This window comes from Eleutherodactylus coqui, chromosome 5 (assembly GCF_035609145.1).
Source record: "Eleutherodactylus coqui strain aEleCoq1 chromosome 5, aEleCoq1.hap1, whole genome shotgun sequence".
In the NCBI taxonomy this organism is placed as follows: Eukaryota; Metazoa; Chordata; class Amphibia; order Anura; family Eleutherodactylidae; genus Eleutherodactylus; species Eleutherodactylus coqui.
This window is the reverse complement of record NC_089841.1, coordinates 138,975,382-138,989,070: the sequence shown is the minus strand read 5'-3', so window position 1 is coordinate 138,989,070 and position 13,689 is coordinate 138,975,382. Positions and strand designations below refer to the sequence as shown.

The 13,689-nt window shown below is 41.6% G+C and overlaps 1 protein-coding gene across 1 annotated transcript in view; it reads left to right on the top strand.

Moving 5' to 3' along the window:
• Positions 1-13,689, top strand: part of PTPN11 (protein tyrosine phosphatase non-receptor type 11) — a 59,459-nt gene that overhangs the window by 26,801 nt on the left and 18,969 nt on the right. The window contains exons 7-12 of the mRNA XM_066603226.1: positions 6,824-6,920; positions 9,468-9,547; positions 9,653-9,811; positions 10,901-11,032; positions 11,580-11,734; positions 13,024-13,091. Coding sequence (XP_066459323.1) covers positions 6,824-6,920; positions 9,468-9,547; positions 9,653-9,811; positions 10,901-11,032; positions 11,580-11,734; positions 13,024-13,091 — 691 coding nt within the window. The remainder of the gene's footprint in view (positions 1-6,823; positions 6,921-9,467; positions 9,548-9,652; positions 9,812-10,900; positions 11,033-11,579; positions 11,735-13,023; positions 13,092-13,689) is intronic.

Below are 13,689 nucleotides of genomic sequence, written 5' to 3'. Positions count from 1 at the left end.
CTTTCGTATATCTGGTTGCTTTATATACTCTGTCTTGTTGATGTATCTTAAACATCTATTAGTTGTCTATAGAAAGTTAATACAGTGGTCTCTCAACCTACATTAATATTTCTGCATTGACCATTGTATGTTGAAACCATAACTCGATGGAAAACTGGTAATTGCTTCCAAAACCCCCAAAATGTCAACCAAAAGTAATAAAAAAAGACTAAAGAAAATTAGGCAGCTAATGAACATTGATAAAGCTAGTGCTTACGTATAATAGTCAAAACGATCTGCTGGCAGTTGTAAATCACTTTCTATGTAGAGGACTGATGCTTCTTCAGGGTCCAGTACCAGAAAAATAACAGGCGCCATCCTCACTTGGTGGCAAAGGAGCCTCTCAGCGCAGTACATGTAGTACCGTAGAGTGCTATAGAGAAGCGCTTCTTAACAGCCAATCCGTGCGTGCACTTCAGCACTGCAGGATAATGCCCCTGCTGATTTGTTGTATTTTGCAGCACAGTTATATGCCACAGATGTGGACTGTCTGTGATGTATGTTATATCTAGATTCAAGTTAGTTTCTTAGAAGAGAGAACTTGAGGGATCCCTATATAATAAGTGTCCACCATGTAGCTCCAGAGTTCATGAAGAATTTAACAACTAGAGTCAAAATTTGCCCACACTTATAACCCTTGATGTAAAGAAGTTGTTCCTTAACAATTTCTGGTTACATATAATATGTATTCTTAGCTAATTGTGTATTAGGTCACTGTAGATTAAAAACACACACGCACAGTGGATATAAAAAGGCTACACACCCCTGTTAAAATCCCATGTTTGTCATGTATTTCCAGCTTCCATGTGCCCGTTATCTGTACAATTCCATGGAAAACAAACTGAAATCTTTTAGGGTGGAGACATTAAATATAACAAAACTAAAATAATGTGGCTGCATAAGTGTGAGCGCCCTCCTATATTCGGGGATGTGGGTGTGTTCAGAACTAGCCAATCACATTTAAACTCATGGTAAATAGTAGTCAGTACTCCGCTGCTGTTATTTACAGGAATTCTGATTGATCCCATATAAAGTTCAACTGTTCTGGTAGGATTTTACTGACATTTTCTGAGTTGCACTTTTCAGCAAAAACTGTAAAGAGCTTCCAACACATCAAAGTTTCTGATTGTTGAAATGTATCCGTTAGGAGAAGGGGACCAAACAATTTCCAAGGCGTTTCATATACCCTGACACCGTGAAGACGGTCATCAAGAAGTGGATTAAATTTTTCACAACAGTGACATTACCAAGAAATTGACGTCCCTCAAAAATTGATAAAAGGACCAGAAGAAAACTGGTCCGGGAGAGGCTGCCAAGAGGCCTACAGCAACATTAGAGGAGCTGCAGGAATTTCTGGCAAGTACTGGTTGTGTAGTGCATGTGACAACCATCTCCCGTATTCTTCATATGTCTGGACTGGGGGGTAGAGTGGCAAGACTGAAGACTTTTCTAACTAAGGAAAACAACCAAGCCTGGCTGTTTTGCCAAAACCTACATCAGGTCTGCCAGAAGAATGTGGGAGAACGTGTTATGGCCTGATTAGACCGAGGGGGAACCTTATGAATATGATTCCAAAATGTATGTTTGGTGCAAAGCCAACACTGTACATCACCAAAAGAACACCGTACCCACAGTGAAGATGGTGGAGGCAGCATTGTGCTTTGAAGCTGTTTTTTTTTTTTTTCTTCTTCTGGTGGAACTGAGGCTTTAGTTAAGATGGAGGGAATTTTGAACAGTTACAAATATTAGTCCCATTTTGGCACAAAACCTTCAGGCCTTTGCTAAAAATCTGAAGATGAAGAGGAATTTCACCTTTCAGCACAACGACCCAAAGCATTCCTCCAAATCCACAAAAGAATGGTTTTGCCAGAAGAAAATCTGAGTTTTGGAATGGCCCAGCCAGAACCCAGGTCTGAATCCCATTGAAAATCTGTGGGTTGACCTGAAGAGGGCAGTACACACAAGATACTCTCACAATCTGACGGACTTCAGCACTTTTGCAAAGAAAAGTGGGCAAACATCGCCAAGTCAAGATGTGCCATTCTGATGGACACCTACCCAAAAAGACAACGCTGTTAAAGGGTATATCAACAAAGTATTAGTTTTAAAGTGTGCATATTTATGCAACCAAATTAAAAAAAAACAAGTGTCCATCCTAAATGATTTCAGTTTGTTTTTCAATGGAATTGTACAGATATGTCACATTGTAGGTGGATATCTGAAATGATTCATCTTCATCAGATTTCATTTTGACAAGTCAAAAACCTGACATTTTAACACGACATGTAGATATTTTTATATACATGCTGATTAAAGAAGGAAAAAAATATAAAATATATGTTGTAACTGTAGCATTGATGTAAGTAAACAATTACAATATCGGAACAAAAGGATAATTTCTTGTATAAAACTGAACACCTGAAGCTTGGATGTGAGCTGTAACACGGGTGAGCATGGAGGCATACAGGTTCTGTATGGTATCCTTCGGCATATCAGTCCACATTTGCTGTAACTGAGCCTCTTGATTTTGCAAACTCATATACTGTTGAATTTGGCATCCCAGATTATCCTATATGTGTTGTATTGGCGATAAATCTGACGACCGGGAAGTGCGACAATGTCGTGGAGGCATTGCTGTGACACCCTTACTATGTGCGGCCGAGCATTATCCTGCTGGAAAATTCCTCTTTGAAGTCCTGCCATGAGAGGAACCCATGTGGCTGCAGGATGTCCTGAAAATGGTTTGGAGAGACACAAGGAGCCTCTGAGAGCCTTTCTATAGGCCAACAGTGGAACCACTTTTAGGGCTTCAAGTGGCAAAACCATTCATCTAATCACACCACAACTCTAATCATTAACATATCTGCCTGATATGTAACTGCATGCTGGGTTGTGCAGCAAAACAACAACTCCTTAGTTTTTAGACAGAGTGTTGGATATTTTTAGGCCTCGTGTCTGCTAGATAAATCGATTTTAGCAAATCCGCGCGGGTGTCCCGCACGCGCGATCTGCGCCCATAGGGATGCATTGGACATCTGCAGGTAATTAAATACCTGCACATGTCCTTTTTCCTTGCCACACGGATCACACGTGCGGGAAAACACCCGCAGCATGCTCCATTCCTTGTGGGTCTCCCACGGCTTCGGGGAGCCGTCCACTTCCGCAGCACACCTGCAGCTGTATTTCTTCTGTGCCGCGGGAGAGCAGGATTTGAAAAAAAAAAAAAGATGTGCCCGGCGCATGCACACGACATGCTGCCGGCCTGCCGAGCACATCCGCCGAGCTGAAGAAAGAAGATCCGGCAGATCCGCAGTGTCTGGACAGGTAAGTAAATCTTAATTTCAGGCCTCATATCTGCGGGAAAGGAGGGACCCGCTGCGGGATTCTGCATGGGGAAGCCGCAGGGGCCCGAATTTCCCAGTGGACATGAGGCCTTAGAGTTGTGATGGCATACAAGTTGCTAATTATTTTGTACGGATGTGCAAGTGTGCCATTATCAGTGGCCATAACCTGATCACTATTTGCGCAGTTTACATACTATTTAATTCTAATTTTAAGTTTTGGGGCTATCCTCAAGTTTTGGTTTGTTATGGGCAGTTTTATGGTGGGCTCCCTGTCTTTCCAGTTGGGTCTGAGGCATCATTATTAGTGATTTGTGTAGGCCATTTACTTATGATGTTTCAATCCCTATGTGTATGTTACCGTTGTGGTTGTAATATTGACCTGCGGGCTGGATGGCTATTGTTTTGGTCATGACGGCTGTCATTCTTTGTTACTTTATTACAAAACCATAATCATAAAATATTTTTGTAGGAACATTATTTTATATTTAATACAGGTTTGGTTGTTTGGCTTATGTTTTTGTAGGAGTTTATTGGTTGTATGTGTACCACATTTTTTCTATTTACCTTTTTTGTTTTATATAAGGGGCAGGAATGCTGCGAAGCATCCCACAGCATTTCCGTAGAGAAAAAACGCATTCAAATATGCACTGTGGGTGCAGAAATCGGCTGCGTATTCACAGCTGACTTTTAGTAGAGGCATCGTTCCCCCTCTGACGCTGTCAGTACACCCCGACACAGCCCCTTACACTTCCGCATCACCTGACCAGCGGCTCGGCACTCATTAGAGGCCGCCAAGGGGCCTGTGCCAGGGTCCTCTAACAGCGTCATGTATTTCGTAGTAAGGGGGAGTGATCTATTTATTAAAATCAGTTTCGGATACGCTGCTGATTCCTGGTCAAAATCTGCACGTTTTTTAACGCAGGTTTTCATGCAAAAATGCGGCAGAATTTTCCACTTTGTGTGAACATACCCATATCGGAGTTTAGACATTTAGCTGTAGGTAATTAGATCAGGGCAGATCTAAAACAATGGAACATATAAAAATGGTTGCATACAATTGGCTAATTATTGTGTAGAGCTGTGCGGTTGTTGATTGCCATAACTTGATGGCTATTGGCGCAGTTCGTGTACCATTTAATTCTAGCTCTTTCTCTAGCTGTGGCATTGCAGTAGTCTGCCTGTAAGAAAGAGCCGCATTGCCTGTGTTCTAGTGTGTCATGCTGCAGTGCCTGAGACTAGGTATAGTGCTGCATAATGAGAACTTCTGGAGTAAAGAAGCCTAGACCTAAATGACCATGACTCTGTTTAATTCAGAGCTAACAACGGCAAACAGATGGCCTACACGTCGCTTTTCCTGGCTTGTAGGCACCGCTAATTCTTATTAATTATACATTCTACTAAATGCAAATATACATAATGCAGGGAGGTCACGTCATGATTGTATGTAAAGGACTTCGTTTTACCAGGAGGTGAAAGCAGTTACTTTAAAAGAAAATTGTAATTGGTTGTAAAAGAAAACTGCACACTCGAATGTTTTTGAACAGTTAGAAGGATGAGGACGTCAAGAGCAAACGGGAAGCTCAAATCCAAGCATTAAAGGGGATTTCCAGTTTGAAGGAGGAAGAAGTTTGTAATATTGTAAGACTACCCCACTGACTGTGCTTCTGATCGCTGTCCTCGTATTGGAGTGTATGTGATGATATTGTGATTGGCCACCATGTTACACGACATCACTACCGTAGGAATGGGAGGTCTTTGGCTGTCATGGATAATGCAATCACACAGTGGCTAGTTGTCACTTTTTTTTTCTTTCAGTAGTCCTAGAGATGAGTTGTCTATGTGGAACACCTACCCAAGCTAGAAGAGCCTAATGTGGGTCCCTAATGCAATTCATGATAAATGGTTGTATCACCCACTGCTTTGGACTATACTAGAGCTGATTGCCAACACTAGGAGAGATAAATACAAACACATGCCAAGGAACACTGTTTTAAGCAACTATAGTGAAAGCGGGTAAAATAAGAATGTACTTAAAAGTAGTTTTCATAAGGTCAAACTAATTTTTCAAATTTTTTTTTTTTTGTAACTATGGCCAGCTGTGGGTTATTATTGCCTTAACTAAGTTTAGGATCGTTAAGAAATTGGAATATATATTGGTCATTTGGTTGGATTGTATAAATTGATGAGAGATTTATGAACAGGACCGGCTTCTGTAATTGTAAATTTTACATAATTTTATGGGAATTAAACAAAAGCCAATATGATAACTAGCAAAACTGATATTTATTTTATTTACTTGAAGTGTCATTTTTGTACTGAAAAATCCCTCTAAAGTGCTGGCCACCAGTAATCGCTCTTGCTTATAGTTTGTTGTCCACTACCTGTTGTCAAGTGAAGTCCCTCTCTAGCAGATCTTGTACTTGCTAGTCATTTAGAGGACACGTACAGGTAATTGGGCTTAGATTAATAGCTCTATATAGAAATGTTGATTCTACATGTAACATTTTGTTGCATCAGTAGCAAAGTGATCTGTACTTAAAGGGATTCGGTCATCAGATCCTTGCTGTGCGAACCACTGGCATTGTGAACCCAGGACAGGGATGCCTGCTTCCCCTATAGGTGGAAACAACAGGCATCCATGATGACAGAATCCCTTTTGATTGTAGTTATCCAGCGATATCTACCAGGGATGGCTATTTCCTTTTAATGTAGTGCATGGGCCTGGCTTGCTGAAGGATCCAAATTCTGTTGTTCTTTGCTGGTGGATTAATGAGTCTATTAAAACGGCATCCAGAATATTGCCACAAGCACATAATGCAACTGCGCTGTCTGCCTCTTCCCCTGACAAATACAGTCTGAAAGTTATTCCATGCTGTATGCAATCATTCATCACTTAATGGATGGAAAACACTAAAAATATCCTTCATGCAAACCGGTAGATCTGTCTGTTCCACTATAGAGACCTCAAACTGTCAGGATTCTGCCTTCCGTCACGCTGCATAGCACTAGGTAACTCCAAAAAGTTAGTTTGGAAGAGTTCTGCGCTATATTTGTCTTTGTAACAAGTTCTTATTGCCTTAATATTTTACGGTGCCACATTGGCATCCACAAATAAAATGCATCGCTTTATAGGAAGCTATTAAAATATATTTTGCTGGGTGGTGAAAAGGATGGCCTTGAAATACAGTACAGCGGATAATGAGGTGCTTGGGTTATTTCCGCCTCTGCATCAGTGCTGTACCATCCACAAGAGGGGTGTATATTTTAAGAACGACTTGACGGCGGACCTCATTGTAACTCTGACTGACAGGTAATTGCTCAGTCTGGGAGATGTAGCTTCAGCTGGTGGGGATAAAGCTCAAAACGGCTGCTTTAAATGACTAAGATAAATGTTTCTATGTTTCTTCCACTGAAATGAATGTTATTACTTTTTTTCCCAGACTTTGCAACAGCAGGAATGCAAACTGTTATACAGTCGTAAAGAGGGGCAAAGACCTGAAAACAAGAATAAAAACCGTTACAAGAATATCTTACCTTGTAAGTACAGGGTGCAATGATTGGGACTTCTATCTTTTTATATGTTTCCACAGCACTCAAGTTTACAGACTTTCTCTATAGACCTATAAAACCCACGGGTCATTATAGCCAATGGGCGATGGATTACATCGCATGCAAAAAAATGCATCCATTTATACAGGGCTTGCTGGTGGGCATTAGTGTGAACATAGCAGTTGTGTACAGTATTCAGGCTGGCACCATTCACGTGTAGCAGATTGTGAACCTCATCCTGTTCCAGTGAAGGGCAAAATAGAGAAAAGTAAGTTACTTTAGGAAAAGCACATGTTTTTATGAATACTTTCCACTTCAATATTCTGTCCTCTTTTTTTTTTTTTTTTTTTTTTTCCAATTTTTTATGTTTTTATTACAATAAACTGTAGCAATGTCGCCGAACGACCAGCTATTTATACTCTGAATAGGACTGCGAGCTGTGGGTGAAAGTCCATATAGCCCAAGAGGTCCTCGGCTTGTATATAAATTCCACATCGGAGTTGAGATTCCTTCTAGAGAGTTTTCTTAACTTTTTAGCTCAGAGTGACTCTGTTACATGGATTTTTCAGAGAATGGCTTGCAAATTCCAAAACACTGCTTAATATTAACTTAAGTGATTGTTAAACCAACATTGAAGGAAAGGTATAGTATAGTAAATAAAGAGAAATAAAGAACAAGGGATGGAGATATAAGAGGATGACAAGTAGGGATGGTGTAGGGGATGGGAGAAGAAAAAGAACTGATAACAAGAGAGGGAGGTGGGGGATGAGAAGAAACACCTATAAGTAGGGTGGAAGAAGAAACTGAAGAATGGGTAGGGAGGGGGAAATGTTGGCCTCATCCCAACACCCCAATAGGTTCATGAACTCAGAAGTATGCTGGAACCCTTTTCTTTTTTTTTTTGGCACTTTCACCTGGCCATGCATCTACATTTTGGCTATAGCCCATACGGTATTGGTGTATCTTGACGCCACCAGGAAGTCCTGGTGGAGTCAAGATTCACAGTGGGTGACGCCCCCTTGTCCCTGATTGGCTGGCCAGCTGGCAAGTTTGTAGGTCCTGAAAGGCCACTGAAGCGCTAGAAAAAGGCATACATTGTCTGCGTCTGCAGCCGCCGGCAACAAAGGAGTGAGGAAAATGAGCGGTGAAGCGTCTTCTCCTGCACTCCACAAGCGCCCCTTCCCCGGTTGTCATTTTCAGATGTGTGCCGCAGCTTGGAGCACCGTGCGCCGGGGCAAGCCATTGTGCCAGGGCGGCTGGACACACGGTGCAGCCCGACAGCAGGGATGCCAGAGGGCCGCGGAACAGCAGCACGATAGTCAGTAGCGGCACATGGCCATTAGCTGTGCGTGGGGCATACACCATAAGGCAGCACTGAATTTCTGTCATGGTGGCAGCAGGCAGGCGGCTGCCAGAACCTAAGACACAGCCAGCAGCCGTCAAGCACAGCTCATCCTCCATGCGGTGGGGAGGCATTGCAGAGAAGCAGCGTGCCCCAGCACTGTTTACAGTCCCACATGCAGCCTGTTCATTGCTTTTTGCCGTCCCTAGTGGATTAGGTTGAGGCTTCCTTTTATTCGTACAGCTCATATTGTAAGGCTACATGGAAAAGTTACCCTCACCCTAAGGCTACAGGGACGACAACAAGCAATGTACACAGTGCTGCTACGACCTGCAAAGCTTGACCCTATCAGGAGCTGGGGATGTGACAGGGGCGTTCCTCCTGTCAAACCTCTAGCTTCCTGGTGGCGTCAAGATACACTAATACCAGTCCATACATGATCCTCCTCCACTAAATTAGTACAATGGCCACATAATCTTGTCACGTGGCTTCTAATAGTAATACAGACCTTGCACTGTACAAAGGATGAAGCAGCAGCTCCGTGACAAGGTCCTATAAGAGCACTGCAAGTTCAGTTTGGGGTTTTCAGAAATGATAAAGGAGACAGGAGTTTTCTTGTAACTAATCAGTTGGACAGCGATTTGCTTTACCCACTCCACACTAAATCAATCACAATTTTTTATTTTCCCACCAGAACGCCCTCCATGCATTGGTTTCTGTTACACATGGAGTCTGACATTAGTCTACTCCTAGGTGTTTGGGCTCTACCATCTAGTATAAAATAGACATGTCTGCTATTGACGCTGTATGATGGAGACTGTCTACTCGAAGGGTAGACTAGCATCAGTCTCTGTATGTAATGGGGCTGACAAGAGAAATAAAAATGGTCATGGGGTCAGTGGGGACACGTCTGTATAGGTACACAGCCCATCTTGCTTCTTAGAGGATCTGACCCATCGTCTTTCAGTTGCAGCTCTGTGTATCTTTCTACACTGTGATATCATGGTGCATTGTGCCAGTTGTCAAGCTTATTTATGACATATCTGTGTATGTGTAAATTATATGTATAATAAGATTATTACAATGGAGAAATGTTTTAAATGAAGCTACCAAATCCCAGACGTCTTGGCCCCCTTTCAGTATAACAATGTAAATGTGCCTTCAGATGGCTTATTTATGTCCTTTTAATACAGTTGATCACACAAGGGTTGTCCTCCATGATGGGGATCCTAATGAACAGGTTTCGGATTACATCAATGCCAATACCATTATGGTGAGTTTTAACTCCTTGTATGAATGCATGTTGTCTTTTTAACTAAAACCAGAAAATGTATAATGTGTCCTTAATGATGCTTTTATGTCATGCATTACTTTACAGCCTGAATTTGAAACAAAATGCAACAATTTAAAACCCAAGAAGCGCTATATTGCTACTCAGGGCTGCCTACAGAATACAGTGAATGATTTCTGGCGAATGGTTTTCCAAGAAAACTCCAGAGTTATCGTCATGACAACTAAGGAGGTAGAACGAGGCAAGGTGAGTCTATGGGAGTCCTAATGCTTTTACTGATCCTGACTTATTTTCTTTTTATTTAGAAAACTGTTGCACCCAAGTAAAACAACCAAGAGCCCTAGCAGACATGTAATATATTCTTTTTATCTTGGAAGGCTTTGGCCTTTATTTGTGATGATGGTGTTTTATTCATTGTTTTTTTTTCTGAACTGTTGACTCTTGGAGTCAAGTTTCAGGATAAGTCGTTATATAAAGGGGTTGTCCCACTTCTAGCTGTTCCACTGCAGGAAGCAGACGGCTCTATAAATTGTCTACTAGCCCGGGTTGGTACTGAAGGTTGAGTCCTATTAAAGTGAGTGAGACTCAGACTGCAGTACTAACCTGGGTCACTGTGCAATGTATGGAGCTGTCTGCTTTCTGCAGCAAAATGCCTATAAGTAGGCCACCCCTTTAAGAGAAAATGGAAGCACACTTTGATTCATAAATAAATGTCCTTTTCAGTAACACGATTTCTATACACTTCAGTGCAGTGCAGCCTCCTTTCTGATGCTTGTTAGGTACCATCTTGATGTTGCTTTCACTACTCTATATCAATCCCATGAAAATGATGCCTCCGCACAACATCACATGAGCAGCTAGAGCCTGTGCCATCTCACCCTGCAGAGAGAACACTGTAATTATCACTTTATATATTCACCTAAATAAGCTACAGGATCGTGAGTAAACAGACAAGGGGTTGAACTATTCTCAGCCCTTCATTATAACTGTGTGACATGAGCTTTTAATCAGCAGTAACGATGATAGTTTCAGTACTCCTCTAAGGAGCTTGTGTGGTAGGGTCCATTACAGGAGTTGTGCCGACTGCGAAACTGACTAGTTTGAGAACACATAACCACAAGTAAATCTGAGCTGGTCAGAATATAGATCCCATAAACAAGGTAATGCTAGCTAACCTATATACTGTGGGAACCGTTAATAATAATTCTGAATGAAAAAATAATTCACCTGAGTGGCCCTTTAAAGTAGACCCCACCCTTTCTTGGTGTGTGTTTTTCCCTTTATCCCCCTTTTGCAAGGAGGATGAAATTTAGTGCTGGACTATATATTTTTCAGAGTAAATGTGTGAAGTATTGGCCCGAGGAACATGCGCTGAAGGAGTATGGAGTCATGCGGGTGAGAAACGTCAAAGAAACCCCAGCTCATGACTACATATTAAGAGAGCTGAAACTTTCAAAAGTTGGGCAAGTAAGTATTTTTCTTTATTTCATACCATCAGAGATACACTTGGATTTTTTTTTTCTTTGCATAAATGCAAAATAAGGCAGTAATTCCCAACCCGGGAAACCTCTGCAACCATACCATTTTAAAAGTGACCTCTATCTTGCTGTTACTGTCTGCAAGGAACCGAAAAAGTTACCCTGGTTGGAGAACACCTGGATAGGGATCAACTAGAAATTGCATTTAAATTCTATTTTTCTGTTTTTAATTCAACAAAACGACCATTCAGACAGGCATTGTGTTATTCTTGACATGGTCTGTGACACAGATCTATAGCTCATCGAGCTCCAGAGTGTAGTAGAATCACAAAGCCTTGTAGGACCAGTAAAACGATGGGCATTTTTTGTGCTGTTTGCTATGTGCTGTTACCCACAGGAGACCCATACTGCAGAAAGGATCACCTTTTTATTTGCTTATTTTATCATGCTGTTAAAAGGGCAGTTGTGCTGTAGTTTCAGTGTGTATTGTAATGATATTAATCTTCTCAATATTTCATTGCTTTCTAATACACTAGGGTAACACTGAAAGAACTGTATGGCAATACCATTTCAAAACCTGGCCAGATCATGGAGTGCCTACAGATCCTGGTGGTGTCCTGGACTTTTTAGAAGAGGTGCATCACAAGCAGGATAGTATACCTGAACCCGGGCCTGTAGTTGTTCACTGCAGGTAACTTGCATCTAAACCTATTCCTTCCCTTTTTAATAAAGCATATTCTAGTAATATCAAATTATCGTAGGTGATCATCATAATGGGGGACATGTATGTGTGTGTGTGCGCGTATTTGTGCATCTGTCCCTTCGTCCCACTCTCGGCTATATCCTGCAGTCCAATTTGAAAAGAATGGAGCAGCTTTCATTCGGGGACCCTTGTTCTCATAATTAGTGGGGATGTCAGCACTTGAATCTCCACCGATCAGATAGTTCTCCCTATCCTGTGGATAGGGTATTACTAGGTTTTAATGGAGTGCCCCTTTAAAGGGGTATTCTGGTAACGAGATGTTATCCCCTATCCATGGGATAGTAGACCATTAGCTGATTTGTTAGTGTCTATTTGCACCATCTAAATTTTGAACAGTATTAGTAAATACGCCGGCTGGGACACCAACCGATCACAAGGACCGAGGGGTCCCATTTTCCCCACTTCCAGTTGCTTTTGAATCACAGCCCCAACCAGAGTGACGTCATTTTGAATGGAGGGCTGAATGCGCTAAGCGATTATTGCAGAGGAGAAGTGAAAACTTGAAAAAAAACAACAACACCCCTTTAACCCTTTCCAATCCAATTTGTATCCCGGTTTTCCTAGGGGGGCTTACTCTTTTTCTGCTGGTATACAACGGCGCTATATGCTGGCTAAAGCCAGTACTGCATGAGGTGACACGTTGGATAGGCTCAGATAGCAGAGAGGCTGGCAATATACAGTAAGAGAACCCCGACGGCCGTCTTCCAACATCGGAGCTGTACAGCCTTAAATAATAATGTCTTCAGAGGTCAGACAGTGGATTGGAAAGGGTTAATGGAATACCCCCCTTTTTTAGGAACTTGTAAATAAGTTAAAATTTAGTTAAAAAAATCTAAATGCTGAGTAAGACGCCAAAGTAGAGGTGTTAAGGTTGTCATTTCTGTTTCTGAATTCTGCTGTTTTCACTTGATATATTGCCACTTTTATGAATATTTATACACTCAGTGATGAATTGTCTACATGTGGCATACAAAAAATAGAACATGCGACTCTGTTCTGGTGTTGGCTGGAGGTATTAGTCTGCCAGCATTGTACCTGACATAGATTTCCTAGTGCAGTAGTGGCAGACTATCATCTTGGCATCTGCTCTATAATAAATGTGTATTTATGTGCTGCCAGCTGGAATGTGCTGCTATTCAGCCTACACAATAAAGTCGGTGTTTTCATACTTTGGGACTGTCTTTTGCTCACTGGGCTGTCGTTTTCTTTATTAACAGCGCAGGAATAGGACGTACAGGCACTTTTATTGTGATTGATATTCTCATCGATGTCATCCGAGAAAAAGGTAGGTATGGAATTTTTTCGTTATCTGCTGCAACCAGAGATTTGGACAAGAGACTTGAACATATGGTTCTCGAGATATGAGGATATTGTATATTCATTGCTATCTTGCGGAGCTGAATTATTTCATCATCATTTAACCCTTTTCCAGGAAGAAGCTGACAAGATGCTTTGTCAGATTTGTCGATGTTGAATGGCAGTCACATAAAGCCGATTTAAGAGTGTTCTTCCAGGCATATCGTGCTACCGAAACATACATTGAAATAGTCTATTTTAATCCCACATCACCCTAGTTTGTATGACTAGCACAAATCCACGCAGCACCTGAAGCGTTTACTCCCTCTGAAGGCTTTATAGTACAAAAACGCCAGCAGTGGATTTGCATCGAACAACTTAGGGCGGAGAAGGTGGCATTGTTTCATTATATACACAGCAGTAGATTTGGAGTAAACCATGACCACTTCTGTTGATATGCTGCAATTAAACCAGAGAATTTCAAGCATGCTTTGCGGTACATTTATTATGCGTGTTAGGGTAAGTTCACACGTAGCAGAAAATGGTGCATAATGTCCACAATGGACATTCCACACCAGATTCTGCAT